Genomic DNA, 23,274 nt, shown 5'->3' on the forward strand with positions numbered 1-23,274 from the left:
TTATTAGTAAGGGCAGTAAAGGTTACGGGGAGAAGCAGGAGCGTGTGGTTAAGAGGGAAAATAAATCAGCTTGATTGAATGGTGGAGTGGGTTGTATGCCCTAATTCTGCTTCTACTTTATGTCTTATGGTCTTGGCCTGTGTGCTCAGCTCCAAGTGAGCCCGGAGCTAACGTTCTGTAGTTCATTCACTTGTGTCTGCCCAGCTCCCCCAGAGTGACACATGCTGAGAGCCAATGCTCAAAAGTCCTGCAGCAGCCAGGGCCAGCATTCATTTCCCCTCCCAGCACCACAACCCTCTGCACAGTTGACACGCACCGTATCTCGGCGAGGAAGAGCGACTTCTCCTCGGGTACTCCTTCTCCCACTCATCTCGCTCCTTGTCTCTGCGTTCCCTCTCCCTAAGGAAAGGAACAAAGCACAACATGCATCATTCGGGCTCACCCTTCACCTGGCAGCTGTGCACACAGATGGCTTCAGGCGAGCTTCCTTTTAATATTGGTTAGCGTAGCGCTTTACAGCACCAGTGTTTGGGGTTGAAATCCTGCTGCTGTCCGTAAGGAGTTTGTACGTTCTCCCCGTGTCTAAGTGGTTTTCCCCCGGGTATTCTGGCTTCCCGTACATTTCAAAGATGTACCGGTCAGGGTTGATGAGTCACAGGCATGCCGGCACTTATAGGATGCCCCACACAACACTCGGACACAAAGTGACACACTTCACTTTATGCCTCAATGTACCTGTGACAAATAAAGCTCATCTTTATCTTTATTACGAGATATAACATGGTGACAGGCCATTCTGGTCCAATGAGCCCACATCACACATGTAACCAATTGATCAGTTAACCCATACACAAACCCAGTGCCAACATGGCTCGTGGACAACTTACTAACCCTAACCCGTTCAGAGCACCCAAAGGAATGCCACAAGGTCACAGGGAGGAATGTACAAAGCCACCAAATGGAGCCTGGGTCACTGGCACTGTAGTAGGGCTGTGCTCACTGCTCCTCTACTCAAAACTACTCTCCTTTCATCTACATGTCCTACCCTGCTCGTCACTGGGTTGTGTGTCCGCAAACACTGGTGATTGTCATGTTGTTATTGACATTTTCAACATGGACTTACAGCCCGTTATGCTGTTGACATATAGAGCAGCTGTGAAGGTCCTCCATCTCTGTCTGGATAGAACGAATCTTCATTGCAGTTTCCAGAACAATTTAGCGTTTTAGCCCTAAGCTGAATCCCTGAACCTGGAGGACCAGTGGACCACTCTTAGTTTGACCTCTACGGCACTGGGCATACTAAAGGATCACAGCACAGCCCTCAGGAACAGGACTTATCACCCTTCTTTAACTGGGAGCCAGCAGTGGTATCAGCCTGCTAAAATCTTAGCTCCTGGCCAGTAACTGTTAAAGAAGACTAGCTTTATTTGTCACACATAGAGTCACAGAAACAGGCCCTTCAGCCCATCTAGTCTGTGCTAAACCATTTAAACTGCCTACTCCCATCAACCTGCACCGAACCATAGCCCTACATCCACGTACCCATCCAAGCTTCTCTTAAACATTGAAATCAAGCTCATATGCACCACTTGTGCTGGCAGCTCATTCCACAATCTCACGACCCCCCACAGTGAAGAAATTTCCCCCTTGAACTTTTCTCATTTCACCCTTAACCAATAACCTCTAGCTGTAGCCCCACCTGACCTCAATGGAAAAAGCCTGCTTGGATGACGAAGTGGAGGGATGGGTTAGTAAATTTGCTGATGACACAAAGGTTGGGTGTGTTATGGATAGTGTGGAGGGCTATCAGAGGTTACAGTGGGATATTGATAGGGTGCAAAACTGGGCTGAGAAGTGGCAGATGGCGTTCAACCAGATATTGTGAGGTGGTTCATTTTGGTAGGTCAAATATGATGGCAGAACATAGCATCAATGGCAAGACTCTTGGCAGTGTGGAGGATCAAAGGGATCTTGGGGTCCAAGTCCATAGGACACTAAAAGCTGCTGTGCAGGTTGACTCTGTGGTTAAGAAGGCATACGGTGCATTGGCTTTCATCAACCATGGGATTGAGTTTAAGAGCCGAGAAATAATGTTGCAGCTATATAGGACCCTGGTCAGACCCCACTTGGAGTACTGTGCTCATTCTGGTCACCTCACTACAGGAAGGATGTGGACACCATAGGACGGGGGCAGAGGAGATTTACAAGGATGTTGCCTGGATTGGGGAGCATGCCTTATGAAAACAGGTTGAGTGAACTCGGCTTTTTCTCCTTGGGGTGATGGTGGATGAGAGGTGACCTGATAGAGGTGTATAAGATGAGAGGCATTGATTATGTGGATAGTCAGAGGCTTTTTCCCAGGGCTGAAATGGTTGCCACAAGAGGACACAGGTTTAAGGTGCTGGGGAGTAGGTACAGAGGAGATGTCAGGGCTAAGTTTTTTACTCAAAGTGGTGAGTGCGTGGAATGGGCTGCCGGCAACGGTGGTGGAGGCAGATATAACAGGGTCTTTTAAGAGACATTTAGATAGGTACATGGAGCTTAGAAAAAAAATAGAGGGCTATGGGTAAGCCTAGTAATTTCTAAGGTAGGGACATGTTCGGCACAGCTTTGTGGGCCGAAGGGCCTGTTTTGTGCTGTAGGTTTTCTTTGTTTCTCTTTACCCTATCTATAGTCCTCTACAAAATCTCCTCTCAATCTTCTACATTCTAAAGAATAAACTCCTAACCTATTCAATCTTTCCTTATAACTCAGGTCCTCCAGACCCAGCAACGTCCTTGAAAACTTTCTCTGTGCTCTTTCAAACTTATTTATGTTTTCCTGTACAGTACTCTGAATTAGGCCTCGCTAACATCTTGTACAACTTTCAATATACATGGAAACAGAGTGAAATGTGTCGCTTGCAGCTGCAAGTGTCGCCATGCCCCTAGTGCCAATGTAACACGCCCAAATTTTACTAACTCTAATCTTTGGAATGTGGGAGGAAACCAGAGTGCCCGGAGGAAATCCACGTGATCACGGGGAGGATGTAGAAACTCCTTACAGGCATACGGGAACTGAGCCCGACCTTTCAGCAGGTGCACTGGAGAGTGTTGCACCAACCAAAAAGATATCATGGATCACAAATGACTTCTGGATTCAGAAGCTAAAGCCATTGGCTATACTTAAAGCAGAGGTTGACAGGTTCTTGATTAGTCAGGGCTTCAGGGCTACGGGGAGAAGGAAAGAAAATGGGGTAGAGAGGGAAAATAAACCAACCATATTGGAATGGCAAAGCAGACTCGATGAGCCAAATGGCCTACTCTTTATGTTCTTATTATTTTTAAGTTGTTACAGATGATGGCACAAACTGATTCTTCCGGGAATATAACATACCAGACTCTGAGGAACTAACAAGTTCTACGAGGGTCAGGAGGCATCCTGTGGGGAAGTCAGCAACTTAAACAACAGGCAATCCTCTTGTCCCCAAGAGCTGGAAAGTGTGCTGAATAACCTTGAATACTTCACCTGTTATTCTGCACTAATCTTTACTGTACAAAAGATAAAGATGCACCAGCAGCAAGCCATGCAGTAATCTGCTGTGGCTCCTAGTCCAGGAAGGTCCATAGTTAAACCACACAGGCACTGCCTGCGGATGTCACTGGGTATAATGTGGCACAGAGTCGCAGAAAGGTTCATCTGCAGGGCTGGCGTGCAGGTGTCTACAGGCTCGGGTCTAATTCCCATCAACAGAGCCGGGGAATTGAATCCAAGTAATTAATAAACCTGGAATTAAATGCAAGGCTGTGAAGGCACAAGACTGCCACGAAAGAAGTGTGGTTCACTTATGTTTACATAGGGGATAGAATCAGACCTACAGATCCAGAACAGTCTTCTGAAACAGTCTGCACCGCACTCGGATAAAGGGAAATCACAGACTGTCAGTGAACAGTGGAACTTGTGGCAATGCTGAGGGGGATGGACTTGCTGTCTGACAGCTTGCTGAGAGATCACGGGCTGGGGTTAGACCCGAGAAAAAGACAGTGCCCTGGTGAGGTGGTGGTGGGTGGGGGTGACTTGCTTCATCAGATTAACCCACCAAGCCTCAGTAGGTTAGAAAATTCTCCACGAGGCTCAGAGACATGAGGACACATAAATTAAAGTATAAATTAATGTCACTCCCCACTGCCAGCTTTACGAACCATGCAAACCCACCCCACTCTCCCCAGGTCACCCACAGTGAAACTGGCTTTCTTATCAGCAGCAGCTTTGCAGCGGTTTGCCAGGGCAGGCGGGGAGGAGGGGGAGAGGGGGAGAGGGGGAGAGGGGGAGAGGGGGAGAGGGGGAGAGGGGGAGAGGGGGACCGAGGGTGGAGAGGGAGAAGAGAATTACTTCAGGCGAATTTTCCGAGCCATTGCTCGCAGCTCGTCCTCCCGTTCCTGAAAGGAAGAACAGAAAAACTGTGACTGCATGTTGTCGATAGGTAACAGGGACTTCCCTCACCCAATGAAGCAACTGCACTTCCCCTCCATGCATACTGCTCGCCCTTCTCCTTTACCTTGCTGCCAAAGTCACATTCAGGCGTCCAATACTGACATCGGACACCGTCTGTGTACAGAGTAAACGTTCTGCCTGTGACCGCACAGATTCCCCCCTACATCCAATCGACCTGCAGGTCAGTGCGTTAAATGGCCACTGTAAATTGCCCCATGCCCTCAATGTGGAGTATCAAAGGATGTGGGTTATGGACAACATCCAACGTCCATAAGGGACCCCACCATTTGTGCCCTCTTCGCAACGCTGCCATTAGACAGCAGGTACAGAGCCAGAAGACCCACAGCTCAGGGTTCAGCAACAGGCTCTGACATCAACCACTGACCTGAACAACCCTAACACTACCGCAGACTACATTTCCTTTCCTTTCTCTCAACTTGCACTGATGTTATGTTTATTTTGGCCATGTAAAGTTAGGTACAATTTATGTTAATGAACCTTGTGTTAACTATTTGTACTGTACTGAACCACTGCTGGAAAAAGCTGACTTCCTTGGCATTTATACCCTGGGTTTTACTATGCCTATGACATTAAACTTAAACTAGAAAGGAATGTGGGAGAAAGGGGATTACAGGGAAAACTAAGGCTCTGTGATACGACACAGATTTGATGGGCCAAACTGACTTCCTTTCATGCTCAGTGGCCACTTTATTAGGTACACCTGAACACATGCTTGTTAATACAAATACCTAACAGTCACTCATGTGGCAGCAATTCAGTGCATAATAGAATGCTAACACGATCAGGAGGTTCAGTTGTTGTTCAGACCAAACATCAGAACGGGGAAGAAATGTGATCTGAGTGACGTTGATTATGGAACGACTATTGGTGCCAGATTGCGGGGGGAGGGGTATCTCAGAAACTGCTGATCTCCTGGGATTTCAGTCTCTTGAGTACAAACAAAAATCATCCAGAGAGACAGTTCTGCGGGTGAAGCACTTGTTTTTAAATGAGAGAGGTCAGAGGAGAATGGCCAGACTAGTTCAAGCCTACAGGAAGGCAACAGTATCTCAAAAACCAGATATTACAACAGTGGTGTGCAGAAGAGCATCTCTGAATGCACAACATGTCGAACCTTGCAGCGGATGGGCTACAGCAGCAGACCACATCAAAATCCACTCCTATGCCTTATTTATTTATTGAGATACAGCATGGAACAGGCCATTCTGCCCCTTCCAGTTGTGCACCCAGCAATCCCTCAATTTAACCCTAGCCTAATCACGGGACAATTTACAATGACCAATTAAATACCAACCGGTGCATCTTTGGATCATGGGAGGAAACCAGAGCACCCAGAGGAAACCCACGTGGTCACGGGGAGAATGTACAAACTCCTGACAGGCAGCAGCACAAACTGAACCTGGGTCACTGTTACGGTAAAGTGTTACCCTCCACTGTTCACCAGTGGTGACTTTAACCTTGACCCATAACTTCCACTTCCTTGTCCTCTCACCCTCATTTTCAGTGACCCCTGGCCCATCCTCTACAATACCTTCTCATCCCACCAAGCTTCCTGTCAGTCTGTTTGATGAACCAACCCTTCCTTCTGCCTTCAGTATCCTCATCAAGTCTCTCTCAATTTTTATGCATCTTGCTTCTCTCTTTTACACACACACATGCACGCATGCACACACAAACACAGACACTCAACTCCTCCTTATGAAGTGCGAGGTTAATGCGGCTTTATAAAGCACTGGTGAGGAGCATTTGGATTATTGTGAGCAGTTTTGGGCCCTTTATCTAAGAAAGAATGTGCTGACATTGGAGAGGGTTCAAGGGAGGTTCACGAAAATGATTCCGGGTTTGAAAGGCTTTTCATACAAGAAGCATTTGATGACTATACTCACTGGAACACAGAAGAATAAAGGGGTGATCTCATTGAAACCTATTAAATGTTGAAAGGCCTCGATAGAGTGGATGTGGAGAGTATGCATCCTATGGCAGAGGAGTCTAAGACCAAAGGACATAGCTTCAGAACAGAAGGACATCTATTTAGAACAGAGATGAGGAAGGAATTTCTTTTGCTGGAGGGTGGCGAATCTGTGGAATTTGTTGCCACAAGCAACAGTGGAGATCAAATCATTAGGTATATATAATGCAGAGGTTGATAAGCAGACTGATATACTGCATGGGTAACAAAGCAGATGACATCAGGGATCGATTAGGACTGACATCTGCTCAGAAAAAGGAGCACAAAATTTTGCAGGACAAAGTCAAAGAATATTTCACAGAAAAGCAAAATGTGATATATGAGAGGACACAAGGTACAGTCAGAAAGAGGGAACAAAACAGATGAGCGGAACAAAGAGCAAGTAAAATGTCCAACTGCAGGTGATGTTGCCTCCACGTCAAAGAGTTCTGTCCAGCAAAACAACTGACGTGCCACCAATGCAATAGAGTTGCCCATTCTAAAAGTCAGGACGTCAAAAGCTGTGATTTTTGACGAATAGAGAGATTTTCTTGGGGCTCTAGATTCAATCCGTCTGGTGTACTACAGTTCAGTTGAAAAATGAGGCAGTGGTGTTCAAAGTGGACACTGGGGTAGGTGTCACAGATATCCCAAATGTCTGTTTGAAAAACTGGCAAAGGAAACAGGCATTACACAAAACCCAACAAAAAAAAGTGCTCATCAGACTAGGGAGACAGAAGCTCAGTGTGAAAGAAATGATTACGACTTCCATCCATAAAAAATGAGAAACAGTTAAAAAGGGATGTCTATTTTGTTCAGAATCTCTTCTCACCACGACTGGGACGACATGCCCTCAAGAAGCTGAATCTCATTGCAAGGCTGGATTCACTAAACAATATTCAGTGGCAGGAGAAGTAACTGGGAGTTGTTCCCAGACCTGGGGGCACTGAAGGAAGAGTACCATATCAAACGGAGGCCAGGAATGACGCCTGACCTGCTGAATTCCTCCAACGTTCTGTGTGTGCTGCCAGTATTTGAACATTCAAAGGGATCCTGCTAGTTGGAATGTGCAACCATTATAAAATATGTAATTGTGCAAGTTACCTGTCCACATTCAAAATGGTAAAGTAGGTCATTATAGCCAGTAAAACTGATTAAGTGTCTTTGTGTTCAGAAGGTATAAAACATGGAGCGATTGTCTATGGAGTCTCTGTGGGTGGAAGTTAGGAACAGGAAGGGGTCAATAACTCTACTGGGTGTTTTTTTTATAGACCACCCAAGAGTATCAGGGGCATCAAGGAGCAGATAGGGAGACAGATTCTGGAAAGGTGTAATAATAACAGGGTTGTCGTGGTGGGAGATTTTAATTTCCCAAATATTGATTACCATGTCCCTAGAGTGAGGTGTTGAGATGGGGTGGAGTTTGTTAGGTGTATTCAGGAAAGTTTCTTGACACAATATGTAGATAAGCCTACAAGAGGAGAGGCTGTACTTGATCTGGTATTGGGAAATGAACCTGGTCAGGTGTCAGATCTCTCAGAGGGAGAGCATTTTGGAGATAGTGATCACAGTTCTATCTCCTTTACCATAGCATTGGAGAGGGATAGGAATAGGCAAGTAAGGAAAGCATTTAATTGGAGTAAGGGAGAGGAGGAGGTGAAGAGTTGTTAAAATACATTAGGACGGATAAGTCCCCAGGGCCTGACGGAATATTCCCCAGGCTGCTCCACGAGGCGAACGAAGAGATTGCAAAGCCTCCGGCTATGATCTTTATGTCCTCATTGTCCACGGGAATGGTACCGGAGGATTGGAGGGAGGCGAATGTTGTCCCCTTGTTTAAAACAGGTAGTAGGGATAGTCTGGGTAATCATAGACCAGTGAGCCTTACGTCTGTGGTGGGAAAGCTGTTGGAAAAGATTCTTAGAGATGGGATCTATAGGCATTTAGAGAATCATGGTCTGATCAGGGACAGTCAGCATGGCTTTGTGAAGGGCAGATCATGTCTAACAAGCCTAATAGAGCTCTTTAAGGAGATGACCAGGCATATAGATGAGGGTAGTGCAGTGGATGTGATTTACATGGATTTTAGTAAGGCATTTGACAAAGTTCCACACGGTAGGCTTATTCAGAAAGTCAGAAGGCAGAGGATCCAGGGAAGTTTGGCCAGGAGGATTAAGAGTTGGCTTGCCTGCAGAAGGCAGAGGGTCGTGGTGGAGGGAGTACATTCGGATTGGAGTGTCCCACAAGGATTGGTTCTGGGATCTCTACTTTTCATGATTTTTATTAACGACCTGGATGTAGGGGTAGAAGGGTGGGTTGGCAAGCTTGCAGACGACACAAAGGTTGGTGGTGTTGTAGATAGTGTAGAGGATTGTCGAAGATTGCAGAGAGAAATTGATAGGATGCAGAAGTGGGCTGAGAAGTGGCAGATGGAGTTCAACCCGGAGAAGTGTGAGGTGGTACACTTTGGAAGGACAAACTCCAAGGCAGAGTACAAAGTAAATGGCAGGATACTTGGTAGTGTGGAGGAGCAGAGGGATCTGGGGGTAAATGTCCACAGATCCCTGAAAGTTGCCTCATAGGTGGATAGGGTAGTTAAGAAAGCTTATGGGGTGTTAGCTTTCATAAGTCGAGGGATAAGAGTTTAAGAATCGTGATGTAATGATGCAGCTCTATAAAACTCTGGTTAGGCCACTCTTGTAGTACTGTGTCCAGTTCTGGTCACCTCACTATAGGAAGGATGTGGAAGCATTGGAAAGGGTACAGAGGAAAATTTACCAGGATGCTGCCTGGTTTAGAGAGTATGCATTATGATCAGAGATTAAGGGAGCTAGGGCTTTATTCTTTGGAGAGAAGGAGGATGAGAGGAGACAGGATAGAGGTATACAAGATATTAAGAGGAATAGATAGAGTGGATAGCCAGCGCCTCTTCCCCAGGGCCCCACTGCTCAATACAAGAGGACGTGGCTTTAAGGTAAGGGGTGGGAAGTTCAAGGGGGATATCAGAGGAAGGTTTTTCACTCAGAGAGTGGTTGGTGCATGGAATGCACTGCCTGAGTCAGTGGTGGAGGCAGGTACACTAGTGAAATTTAAGAGACTACTAGACAGGTATATGGAGGAATTTAAGGTGGGGGGTTATAAGGGAGGCAGAGTTTGAGGGTCGGCATAACATTGTGGGCCGAAGGGCCTGTACTGTTCTATGTTCTATAAGGGGAAATATAAGGCTATCAGGCATGAACTTGGAAGCACAAATTAGGAACAGATGTTTTCAGGGAAATATACAGAAGAAATGTGGCAAATATTCAGGGGATATTTGTGTGGGGTTCTGTGTAGATACATTCCAAAGAGACAAGGAGAGGATGGTGAGGTACAGGAACCGTGATGTACAAAGGCTGTTGTAAATCTAGTCAAGAAGAAAAGAAGAGCTTATGAAAGGTACAAATAACTAGGTAATGATAGAGATCTAGAAGATTATAACATTAGCAGGAAGGAGCTTAAGAAAGAAATTAGGAGAGTCAGAAGGGGCCATGAGAACACCTTGGCAGACAGGATGAAGGAAAACCCCAAGGCATTCTACAAGCATGTGAAGAGTAACAGGGTAAGACGTGAAGGAATAGGACTAATCAAGTGTGACAGTGGAAAAGTGTGTATGGAACCAGAGGAGATAACAGAGGTTCTTAATGAGTACTTTGCTTCAGTATTCACTACAGAAAAGGATCTTGGTAATTGTAGGGATGACTTACAGTGGACTGAAAAGCTTGAGCATGTAGATATTAAGAAAGAGGATGTGATGGAGCTTTTGGAAAACAAGTTGAATAAGTCACTGGGACCGGATGGGATGTACCCCAGGCTACTGTGGGAAGCAAGGGAGGAGATTGCTGAGCCTCTGGCAATGATCTTTGCATCATCAATGGGGACAGGAGAGGTTCTGGAGGATTGGAGGGTTACGGATGTTGTTCCATTATTCAAGAAAGGGAGCAGAGATAGCCGAGGAAATTATAGACCAGTGAGTCTTACTTCAGTGGTTGGTTAAGTTGATGGACAAGATCCTGAGAAGCAGGACTTATGAACATTTGGAGAGGCATAATATGATTAAGAATAGTCAGCATGGCTTTGTCAAAGTCAGGTCGTTCCTTACGAGCCTGATTGAATTTTTTGAGGATGTGACTAAACACATTGATGAAGGCAGAGCAGTAGATGTAGTGTATATGGATTTCAGCAAGGCATTTGACAAGGTACCTCTGAAAAGCTTATTGAGAAAGTAAGGTACCTCTGAAAAGCTTATTGAGAACTGGCTTGCCCACAGAAGGCAAAGGGTGGTTGTAGACGGGTCATATTCTGCATGGAGTTCGGTCACCAGTAGTGTGCTTCTGGGATCTGTTCTGGGACCCCTGCTCTTCGTGATTTTTATAAATGACCTTGATGAGGAAGTGGAGGGATGGGTTAGTAAATTTGCTGATGACACAAAGGTTGAGGGTGTTGTGGACAGTGTGGACGGCTGTCAGAGGTTACAGCGGGTCATTGATAGGATGCAAAACTGGACTGAGAAGTGGCAGATGGAGTTCAACCCAGATAAGTGTGAGGTGGTTCATTTTGGTAGGTCAAATATGATGGCAGAATATGGTATTAATGGTAAGACTCTTGGCAGTGTGGAGGATCAGAGGGATCTTGGGGTCCGAGTCCATAGGACACTCAAAGCTGCTGCGCAGGTTGACTCTGTGGTTAAGAAGGCATACGGTGCATTGGCCTTCATCAATCGTGGGATTGAGTTTAGGAGACAAGAGGTAATGTTTCAGCTATATAGGACCCTGGTCAGACCCCACTTGGAGTACTGTGCTCAGTTCTGGTCACCTCACTATAGGAAGGATGTGGAAACCATAGAAAGGATGCAGAGGAGATTTACAAGGAGTGTTGCCTGGATTGGGGAGCATGTCTTATGAGAACAGGTTGAGTGAACTCGGCCTCCTTTCCTTGGAGCGACGGAGGATGAGAGGTGACCTGATAGAGGTGTATAAGGTGGTGAGAGGCATTGATCGTGTGGATAGTCAGAGGCTTTTTCCCAGGGCTGAAATGGCTAGCACGAGAGGGCTTAGTGTTAAGGTGCTTGGAACTAGGTACAGAGGAGATGTGAGGAGTAAGTTTTTTTTTAAACGCAGAGAGTGGTGAGTGCGTGGAATGGACTGTCAGCAACGGTAGTGGAGGCAGATACGATAGGGTCTTTTAAGTCCTGGATACGTACATGGATCTCAGAAAAATAGAGAGTTCTGGGTAACCCTAGGTAACTTCTATGGTAAGGACATGTTCGGCACAGCTTTGTGGGCTGAAGGGCCTGTATTGTGCTGTAGGTTTTCCATGTTTCTAACATTATTGAGGAGAGAACAACTAGATTCCCTCCAGACGATCTACTGCATTGAATATATCGTCATCTTCAGCGTCCCCAGTGACTCAGTCAGTCACAACATTTGGGGGTTCGTCTGGGATCTGAAACCAGACCTGAAGACAAATTAACTAATATCTGCTATAATTTCACAAGTGCAGAATAATCGTTAAGACTGTAAATATTAGTGTAGTAATAATCACTGCCTGATTATCACACCTCTAGTGTTCTTGAAGGAGCACAATGCTAATTCAACATGATGTTTACAAAGGTTTAAATTACAAGAGATGTTTGTAGAAATCTGGGTTTAGATTGCCCTGGTACGATCATGTGGTGGATTTTAAAGGGATTTATTCCAGTGGATACTGAGAAAATATCTAGTGGGAGATTCCAAATAACATTGGAGCAAGATTGGATACCAGAGCATATCAAAGTGACAGAACCCGATACTTGTATGACGAGTTAAGCGCTGGACCAGATTGTAAAACTCAACTGGGCCAGTTCAGCTCGCTGCTCCATGAGGTTTATTTGGCTCTGCACTGAACTAAGGATCTGTGGACAAACTCCCTTTGTGGACTTCAGTTCAAAATGTTATTTGCTTGCATTTACTGTTTGCATGACTTGTTTTTCTCTCTCTGCACATTGGGTGTTTGACAGACTCTTTTTTTAAATGGGTTCTTTTGTCTTTGTTTTGTGGCTGCCTGTAAAGAGACGAATCTCAAGGTTGTATATGTATACATACTTTGATAATAAATGTACATTGAACCCTTCATTTCATATCACACAAGGGAACAAGGTTACCCGGAGCTGAGTTAGATCTGCTGTGATGTAATGCAACTCAAGGTGGTCAGACAGCTTCCTCCCATTACTGAACATCTCTCAGCCTCATGATGCTGAGATACATCCTCAGATGGGCTGGAATTCACAACCTGGGGTCATCGGCTGTTTTGGGTCTTTCAACATCAGATGCCCTCGCCCAGGTGACCCAACCAGCATTGATTAGGCCATGGCTTGTGTCCCAGCACCACTGGTCCATGGATCACACTTCTTGATCCATAGCCATCTGGAGGCTCGCTCAGCAGCCTCTGTGATGTTCCTGATGGCCTTTTTGCAGCTCCCCCACTCCATAACACCACAGAATATGAATAGGTTCTACCGAGTGAGCAGACAGCAAAACCTCTACACCCCACATCATCAACAATGCTAACACAAGAGATTCTGCAGATGCTGGAAATCCAGAGAAACACACACAAAATGCTGGAGGAACTCGGCAGGTCAGGCACCAGCTATGGAGAGGAATAAACAGTCATGTTTGGGGCGTGATGAAGGATTTTGTCCCAAAACGCCAACCGTTGATTCCTCTCCATAGGTGCTGCCTGACCTGCTGAGTTCCTCCGGTATTTTGTGTGTATTGCTCTGGCCATCAATACTGCCTAACCTGCTGATAAATGGGTGACTGTCAGGAGAGGGAAGGAGGAACGTCAGATAGCGGAAAGCACCCCTGTGACCGTCCCCCTAAGTACTCCGTTTTGTGCACTGCTGGAGGGGGGGAGGGTAAGCTTCTGGAACTCAGTCTGGCCCTGAAGCTCAAAAGGGAAGGCTGTGATTGTGGGAGATTTTAATTTTCCACACATAGGTTGGGAAGCCCATATGGTAAAAGGGCTTTTTGGTTTGGAGTTTGTGAAATATGTGCAGGATGGTTTTTTGCAGCAATACATAGAGATACCAACCAGAGAAAGGGCAGTGTTGGATCTCCTGTTCGGGAATGAGATAGGTCGGTGACAGAGGTTTGTGTTGGGAGCACTTCAGCTCCAGTGATCACAATGCTATTAGTTTCAATATAATTATAGAGAAGGATAGGTCTGGACCCAAGGTTGAGATTTTTGATTGGAGAAAGGCTAACTTTGAGGAGATGCGAAAGGACTTAGAAGGAGTGGATTGGGACAATTTGTTTTACGGGAAGGATGTAATAGAGAAATGGAGGTCATTTAAAGGTGAAATTTTGAGGGTACAGAATCTTTATGTTCCTGTTAGGTTGAAAGGAAAGGTTAAAGAGCCATGTTTTTCAAGGGATATTGGAAACTTGGTTCAGAAAAGAGAGAGATCTACAATAAATATAGGCAGCACGGACTAATTGAGGTGCTCAAGGAATATAAAGAATGTAAAAAGAATCTTAAGAAAGAAATTAGAAAAGATAAAAGATACGAGGTTGCTTTGGCAAGTAAGGTGAAAATAAATCCGAAGAGTTTCTACAGTTATATTAATAGCAAAAGGATAGTGAGGGATAAAATTGGTCCCTAAGAGAATCAGAGTGGACGGCTATGTGCGGAGCCAAAAGAGATGGGGGAGATTTTGAACAATTTCTTTTCTTCGGTATTCACTAAGAAGGATATTGAATTGTGTAAGGTAAGGGAAACAGGTAGGGAAGTTATGGAAACTATGATGATTAAAGAAGAGGAAGTACTGGCGCTTTTAAGGATTATAAAAGTGGATAAATCTCTGGGTCCTGACAGGATATTCCCTAGGACCTTGAGGGAAATTAGTGTAGAACTAGCAGGGGCTCTGACAGAAATATTTCAAATGTCATTAGAAACGGAGATGGTGCCGGAGGATTGGCGTATTGCTCATGTTGTTCCATTGTTTAAAAAGGGTTCTAAGAGTAAACCTAGCAATTATCGGCCTGTGAGTTTGACATCAATGGTGGGTAAATTAACTGAAATATTCTTAGAGATGGTATATATAATCATCTGGATAGACAGCGTCTGATTAGGAACAGTCAACATGGATTTGTGTGTGGAAGGTCATGTTTGACAAATCTTATTGAATTTTTTGAAGAGGCTACTAGGAAAGTTGACGAGGATAAAGCAATGGATGTTGTCTCTATGGACTTCAGTAAGGTCTTTGACAAGGTTCCACACGCAAGGTTAGTTAGGAAGGTTCAATCGTTAGGTATTAATATTGAAGTAGTAAAATGGATTCAACAGTGGCTAGATGGGAGACACCAGAGAGTAAGTGGTGGATAACTGTTTGTCAGATTGGAGGACGGTGTCTAGTGGTGTGCCTCAGAGATCTGTACTGGGTCCAATGTTGTTTGTCATATACATTAATGATCTGGATGATGGGGTGGTAAATTGGATTAGTAAATATGCAGATGATACTAAGATAGGTGGCGCTGTGGATAATGAAGTAGGTTTTCAAAGCTTGCAGAGAGATTTAGGCCAGTTAGAAGAGTGGGCTGAAAGATGGCAGATGGAGTTTAATGCTGATAAATGTGAGGTGCTACATTTTGGTAGGACTAATTAAAAAAGGACATACATGGTAAATGGTAGGGCATTGAAGAATGCAGAAGAACAGGGGGATCTAGGAATAATGGTGCATAATTCCCTGAAGGTGGAATCTATGTGGATAGGGTGGAGAAGAAAGCTTTTGGTATGCTGGCCTTTATAAATCAGAGCATTGAGTATAGGAGTTGGGATGTAATGTTAAAATTGTACAAGGCATTGGAAAGGCCAAATTTGGAGTATTGTGTACAGTTCTGGTCACTGAATTATAGGAAAGATGTCAACAAAATAGAGAGAGTACAGATGAAATTTACTAGAATGTTACCTGGTTTTCAGCACCTAAGTTACAGAGAAAGGTTGAACAAGTTGGGTCTTTATTCTCTGGAACGTAGAAGGTTGAGGGGGGACTTGATAGAGGTATTTAAAATTATGAGAGGGATAGATAGAGTTGACGTGGATAGGCTTTTTCCATTGAGAGTCGGGGAAATTCATACAAGAGGACATGAGTTGAGAGTTAGGGGGCAAAAGTTTAGGGGTAACATGAGGGGGAACTTCTTTACTCAGAGAGTGGTAGCTGTGTGGAACGAGCTTCCAGCAGAAGTGGTTGAGGCAGGTTCCATGTTGTCATTTAAAGTAAAATTGGACAGCTATATGGACAGGAAAGGAATGGAGGGTTATGGGCTGAGTGCAGGTCAGCGGGACTAGGTGAGAGTAAGTGTTCGGCACGGACTAGAAGGGCCGAGATGGCCTGTTTCTGTGCTGTAATTGTTATATGGTTATATGGAACTGGAGGATGGCAGCAGTATTAGGGGACTCTATAGTCAGGGGGAGAGATAGCCGATTCTGTGGACACAAGAAGGAAACACGGATGGTAGTTTGCCTTCCAGTGCCAAGGTCCACGATGTTTCTGGACGCATCTATATATTACTTGGAAAAGGAGGGTGAGCCACCAGAAGTTGTGGTACCAACGACATAAGCAGAAAACAGGGAGGAGGTCCTAAAAAAAAATACAGGGAGTTGGGAAGGAAGCTGAGAAGCAGGACCTCCAGGGTAGTAATCTCAGAATTGTTGTCTCTGCCATGTGACAGTGAGGATAGGAATAGAATGAGGTGACAGATAAATGTGTGGCTGAAGAATTGGAGCGGGGGCAGGGATTCAGACTTTTAGATAACTGGGACCTTTTCTAGGGTAGACGGGACCTGAACAAAAGGAACGGGTTGCACTTGAATCTAAGACGGACAAATATTTTTGTGGTCAGGTTTACTAGAGCTGTTTGGTGTAGTTCAATCTAATATGGCAGGGGGATGGGAACCAGTATGATAGAGCTGAGGATGAGCCAGCAGGTTTACAAGTAGATGATGAATGTAATATGAATGTAAGGAAGGACAAGCCAATGATTGGGTACAAAAACAGACAGAACAAAGAGTTAAATTGTACCACAGAGGCAAAATTCAAAAGGGTGAAAAACGCAGGACTGAAGATGCTATATTTAAAAGAGCACAGCATTCGGAATAAGACAGACGAACACGTGATGCAATCGTCGGTATGGCATTGTGGGCTTGCCCATGTAGATTGGAGGAGGATATTGGTGGGACAATGGCACAGCAAGACATGGCTGAAGTTTCTGGGGATAGTTCACAAGATGCGGGATAGATATGTCCCACAGAAGGTGATGTTCTCAAATGGCAGGGGTAGACAACTGTGGCTGGCGAAGGAAGTTAAGGACTGCATAAAAGCAAGGAAAGGGCTTATAAGGTAGCAAAAGTGAATGGGAAGTTAGATGATTGGGTAGCTTTCCAAATCCAACAAAAGGCAACTAAAAAAGCTAAGAGAAGGGAAAAGATTAAATATGAGGGCAAATATAAAACAGGATACTATAAGTTTTTTCAGTTATATAAAGAATAAAAGGGAGATGAGAGTTGATACTGAACCACTGGAAAATGATGCTGGTGAGGGAGTAATGGGGAACAAAGAAATGGCAGATAAACTTAAAGGGTACTTTGCATCAGTCTTCACTGTGGAAGGCACTAGCAGTGTGCCAGAGGTCCAAGAGTGCCAGGTAGCAGGAGTGAGTGCCATTGTTAATATAAAGGAAAATGTGCTAGGGAGACTGAAATGTCTTAAGGCAGATAAGTCACCTGGACCAGATGGATTATATTTCAGGGACCTGAGGAGATTGCTGAAGAGATAATGGATGCATTGATTCTGGCATGGTCCCGGAGGACTGGAAGATTGCAAATGTCACTCCACTCTTTAAGAAGGGAGAAAGGCTAAAGAAAGGAAATTATAGGCTAGTTAGCCTAACCTCAGTGGTTGGGAAAGCGTTGAAGATTAATGATAAAATAAGTCAAAGTCAGCATGGTTTCTGTAAAGGGAAATCTTGCCTGACAAATCTGTTAGAGTTCTTCAAGGAAGTAACAAGCAGGGTGGACAAAGGAGAGGCAATGAATGTGGAGGGGTAGGTAGTGCAGAGGAAGCAATGTGGTTGCAGCAGGACTTAGACAAATTGGAAGAACGGGCAAAAAAGTGGCAGATGGAATACAGTGTTGGGAAATGTATGATAATGCATTTTGGTAAAAGGAACAATAGTGCAGACTATTATCTAAATGGGGAGAACGTTCAAACATCAGAGGTGCAGAGGGACTTGGGACTCCTCAAGCAACACTCCCAAAAGGTTAATTTAAGGTTGAGTCTGTGGTAGAGAAGACAAATGCAATGATGGCATTTATTTCAAGGGGAACATAATATAAAAACAAGAAGATAATGCTGAACCTTTATAAGACACTAGTCAGGCTACACTTAGAATAGAATATTGTCAATAGTTTTGCGCCCCATATCTCAGGAAGGATGTGTTACCATTGGAAAGTCCAGAGGAAGTTAACAAGTATGACTCTGGGAAGGGTTAACACATGAGGAGCATTTGGCAGCTTTGGGCCTCTACTCACTGGAATTTAGAAGAATGTGGGGGGGAATCTCATTGAAACCTACCAAAATGACTAGATTGGGTGGATGTGGAGAGGATGTTTCCTATGATGGTGGTTGTCCAGAACTAGAGGGCACAGCCTCAGAACTGACGGTGGCCCTTTAGATCAGAGGTAGGGAGGAATTTTTTTTAGTCAGAGAGTGGTAAATCTGTGGAATGCTTTGCCACAGACTGCGGTGGAGGCCAAGTCTGTGCGTATATTTAAAGTGGAAGTCAATCCTTTCCTGATCGGTCAAGGCATCAAAGGATATGGCGAGAAGGCAGGTGTGTGGGGTTGAGTGGGATCTGGGATCAGTCATGATGGAATGGCGGAGCAGACTCAATGGGTTGAATGGCCTAATTCTGCTCCCTTGTCTTATAGTCTCATGAGTTCCTCCAGCATTTTGTGTGTATTGCCTGGCCTGACCTGCTGAGTTCCTCCAGCACAGTGTGTGCGTTACATCAATAATGGTGACTTGACAGAGGTGCACAATATGATAAGAGGCATGGACAGCCAAAAACCTTTCTCTCAGGAAGGAAGTAGGTAATACGCAAGAACTTTAAGGCAATTATAGGAAAGTATCAGAGGGTGGGGGGAGTCAGAGGTAGGTTTGTTTTAAACAGAGTGGTGGGTGCATGGGACGTCCTAGTGGTAGAGGGAGATTCAGTAGGGACATTTAAGAGACTCTTCGATAGGCACATGGGTGATAGAAAAATGGAAGGCTATGCAGGAGGGAACAGTGAGACAGATCTTGGAATGGAGAGTGATGCCGGAGGGAATAGTGAGACAGATCTTGGAGAGTGTTGAAGTTCTACACCACACTGTGAGCTGAAAGGTCCATACTGTTCTATGGTGTAACAAGAGACGTAGGTGGTGGGAGTGCCACTGCTACTCTGGAGGCCTACCTGTCGCTCCTGCTCCTGCTGTAGCTGTTTCTCCTGTGCGGCCTTCTTGTCTGCTTTAACTGCCGACAAAGCAAAAAAAAAAACAAACAGGTCACGCCTGCATCCGTGACAAGTTACCACCCCCAGATAATACAGTCGTGATTCACGCCTCTGCCATCCCCACCTGACTCAACCCTGCAGGCTTTGTCACTCCACTAACACCCACCATGGATTAAGTGTGATTTGAAGACAGTGGCTACATGTCATTCGGAGTCTGAGGAGATCTGGTACATCACCAAAGACTTCAGCAGATTTCTAACAGATGAACATTACTTCACTAATTTTTCTTCCTTTTTGCATTATTTAGTTAATTTATCATTATGTATCTATATAATGTTAAATTAAATAAAGAGTACACATATACATATAAACACACACTGTAAATCATAGTTTTTATTATTCTGTATTGGAATGACCTGCTGCTGCACAATGAGCATTTCACCTACCAGCCGGTACATCTCTGGACTGTGGGAGGAAACCGGAACACCCGGAGGAAACTCATGTGGTCACGGGGAGAACGTACAAACTCATTATTGGCAGCAGTAGGAATGATTCCAGGTCGCTGGTATGATAAAGCATTGCACCCTAGGACTCTACATGATCACAGACTCTAAATGGTGACTTGCCCTCTTTGTTCAGAGTCCCCCGAATCCCCTTGGCGATATAGGGCAGCTTCCGTGCAGCAATAATACTGCAGGGGAGCCCTGCAGCCCAGGACACGCGTGCTTACATTGCTTATTCAGTGCCTTCTGCATGCGAAGCTTCAGTTTCTCCTGTGGCGTTAGCTTCGGCTGCAAGAGAAACGAAGTAACATTTACAAGGGGAAACAATGCTTCAGGTTCAGACAGTATTAAACACCGTAGCATCGGCCCGAGGGGAGCTGGAGAGAATTGTGCTCATTTTTTTCTTTCTGGAAACTACAAATGTCTCAACCAGCTGAGGTGCAGGACAACAGGAGCACGCCGTGGACACTTAAGTCCCGAGATTTCAAATTAAATTTACAGGCTCACCATATGCTAGAAAAATGCAAACAAAGGATTTATTACATACAAAACATTCAGAAACATAGAAAAACAGAATATTATAGCACAATGTAGACCTTTTGGCCCGTGATGTTCCAAGCACCCACCACTTTCCCTATTAAAAAAAAACTTACCTCTGACATCTCCCCGATAATTTCCTCCAATCACCTTAAAATCATGCCCCCTCTTATTAGCCATTTCCACTCTGGGAAGAAGACTCTGGCTACCCATTCGATCTACGCTTCTCATCTTCTTGCACACCCCTATCAAGTCACCCCTCTACCTCCTCCTCTCCAAAGAAAAGCCCTAGCTCGCTCAACCAGGCAGCAACTGGACAAATCTCTTCCGAACCCTCTCTAAAGCTTCCACATTCTTGCTATAAATGAGGTGACCAGAACTGAACAGAATACTCCAAGTGTGGTCCAACTCGGATTTTATAGAGCTGCAATGTTGTTATGAAGATGTATGGTACGCTGGTTTTCAATTTTCTACAATCCTAATAATATGCTATTATTTAGTGACAATCGTGTTCCAAGTTACAGCCAGCAAGCAGTGCTGAGTCACAGCGCAGTTGCAACAAGCAGTGTGGAAAACTCCACACACGCCAATGATGCAAATACCAACAATCGCAGCACCAGGTCTGGTCCACCCCTTCAGGCCCAAATGGAAAGGACACGTACAGGTCGAATCAAGGTGGTGGGGTCCGAGTCCCAGAGCATACCGAAGCGACTGAAACCAAAGTTTGAATGATGACTTGGGCACCGGGCCAGATGGAAAAGGTCAGCACGTCTGGGCCCTGAGGCGAGGGACAGGCCGATTCAGCCCGCTGCTCGGCTCTGCGCTGAACTAAGGGTGTGGGGATGTACTCTCTTTGTGGGCCTCAGAACACTATTTGCTTGCTGATTTTTATGCTTCAAACCAGTGTCGTCAGGGCTGGTGCGCTGTGGCATGGCATCCAGGCTGGAGTTGGTGCTGCCCCTGCCCCCAAACGTTTGCTCGGCAGGAGACGGTCTCTAATGTGGTCAACTGTGGATAGATAGCATGAGCTTTTGACTTTTATTGCATGATTGCAATACCATTTGAGCTTGCTATCTTATGCATGCTTTGTGCTATGTGTAACTGTTGGTACTGTGTTTTGCACCTTGCCCCAGAGTAATGCTGCTCCTTTGGCTGTATTCATGTATGGACGAATGACAATTAAACTTGAATTAGATTCAATTATTGTTTGCGCGATTTGGCTTTTTGTCTCTGTGCACTTGGTAATCTTTTTTAAAAAATGGGCTCTTTTGGGTTTCTTTGTTTTGTGTCTGCCTGTCTGGAGTCAAACCTCAAAGTTGTATACAAAGAGTGACTGATAAGTTCGTGGCCTAAGGTAGAAGGAGTCAAGTTTAGAAAACCTAGCACATTCATTTTTCCTACATTTACACACTTAGTCCAGCGGTCGTGAAGCATACGGATCCCTTCTTTGTAGAAGCTGGCATCTTGGACCTCCAGAAGTGGTCCACAGCAGGGGTGATTGATAAGCTCGTGGCCTAAGGTAGAAGGAGATGAGTTATTAACTTCAAACTTTCTGCATCTTCACTCAAAGAGCTGAACTGCACGTGCATGTAACGAAAGCGGTATAACTCATCTCCTTCTACCTTAGGGCACGAACTTATCAATCATCCCTATTGTGGACCACCTGGAGATCCAAGACACTCTCGTTACATGCACGTGCGGTTCAACTCTGAGTGATAATGCAGGAAGTTTGAAGTTAATAACTCACCTCCTTCTACCTTACTTATCAATCACCCCTGCTGTGGCCCACTTCTACAAGGAAGGGATCTGTATACTCCACGACCGCTGGACTAAGTATGTATATGTAGGAGGGGACTATGTTGAAAAATGTATGTGCTAGGTTTTCTAAAATTGACTCCTTCTACCTTAGGCCACGAATTTAGCAATCACCCCTCATAATGCATACATACTTAAATAACAAATGTACTTTGAACTTTGAGGATAACACCCAGCCCTTCAAGGAGATTCCAGCTGGACCTATCCCACAGGGGCACAACCACAAGGGTACAACATATTACAAATGCAAGAGATTCTGCAGATGCTGGGAAAAGGGAGCAACACACAAATTGCTGGAGGAACTCAGCAAGTCAGGCACTATATATGGAGAGGCATAAACAGTCCACATTTCAGGCTGAGACCCTCCATCAGGACTGGAATGGCAGGGGGAAGATGCCAGAATAAGGTGGTGAGGGAGAGGGGAATAGTATAAGCTGGCAGGTGATAGATGAGACCAGGTGAGGGGGAAGGTGTGTGGGTGGGTGGGGAGATGAAGTAAAAAGCTGGGAGGTGATGGGAGGAAGAGGTAGTCTGGTAGGAGAGGAAAAAGAACCACAGGAGGGAGGGAAGGAGGGGAACCAGAGGAAGGTGATGAGCAGGTGAGGAGGAGCCAGAATGGGAAATGGAGAAAGAGAGAAGGGAACGGGGGGAGGAATTACAAGAAATTCGAAAGATCGATGGACATGCCCAGCCAGAATATAAGGCATTCAATCCTGATGAAGGAGCTCAGCCAGAAATGTTTACTCCTCCCCACCATCCACAAAGGTGTGACATATTTCAAACATCAGATGCCGAAAATCCACTTAGCCTGACCTGCTGAGTTACTCCAGTATTCTGCATGTGCTGCTACGACATATCGCAGCCCTGAGCAGCCCATCCCATTGGGATTTTGCTGCTGAGCACAAACAGCTCTCTGGGATTTCACCAAACACCAAAACCTGTTTTGCTTTCTAACCTCTTGGCAACAAAAGCTACCACTGACAGACCTGGACCTGGATTTGAACACCGGATTACGGGTATTACGGTGAGGGCACTATGGGTAGGTATAGAGTCAGTGAGCATGGACTGCTCAGGTATATTAAATTCACCTCACCAGGATGCTAAATGGATTAGAGAGCATGTGTTGTGAGAATAAGTTGAGCGAGCTAGGGCTTTTCTCGTGGAAGCGAAACAGCATGAGAGGCAACTTGATAAAGATAGTAAGAGGCACAGATCACATGGACAGTCAGAGACGTTTTCCCCCAAGGCAGAGTTGGCCAATGTGAGGCAGCATAATTTTAAGATGATTGAAGGAAAGTAAAGGGGAATGTGAGTGGTACGTTTTTCTTTACAGAGGGTGTGCGGATCACCCTGCCAGGGGTTGTGGTAGAGACAGATACATTAGGGATATTTAAGAGTCTCTTAGATAAGCA

The 23,274-nt window shown here is 45.1% G+C and overlaps 1 protein-coding gene across 3 annotated transcripts in view; it reads right to left on the reverse strand.

Annotated features, from left to right (window-relative positions):
* Positions 1-23,274, reverse strand: part of clasrp (CLK4-associating serine/arginine rich protein) — a 144,693-nt gene that overhangs the window by 20,180 nt on the left and 101,239 nt on the right. For 2 of the 3 annotated variants that reach the window (XM_072274541.1, XM_072274542.1), the window contains exons 16-19: positions 19,738-19,798; positions 18,969-19,027; positions 4,372-4,418; positions 317-399 (exon numbers count right to left, since the gene is read on the reverse strand). In XM_072274541.1, the coding sequence (XP_072130642.1) occupies positions 317-399; positions 4,372-4,418; positions 18,969-19,027; positions 19,738-19,798 (250 nt within the window). Of the gene's footprint in view, positions 1-316; positions 400-4,371; positions 4,419-18,968; positions 19,028-19,737; positions 19,799-23,274 lie in introns of those variants that run through there. The other variant, XR_011888098.1, reaches the window with a different exon arrangement.

Source organism: Mobula birostris, chromosome 12 (genome assembly GCF_030028105.1).
Source record: "Mobula birostris isolate sMobBir1 chromosome 12, sMobBir1.hap1, whole genome shotgun sequence".
Lineage (NCBI taxonomy): Eukaryota > Metazoa > Chordata > Chondrichthyes > Myliobatiformes > Myliobatidae > Mobula > Mobula birostris.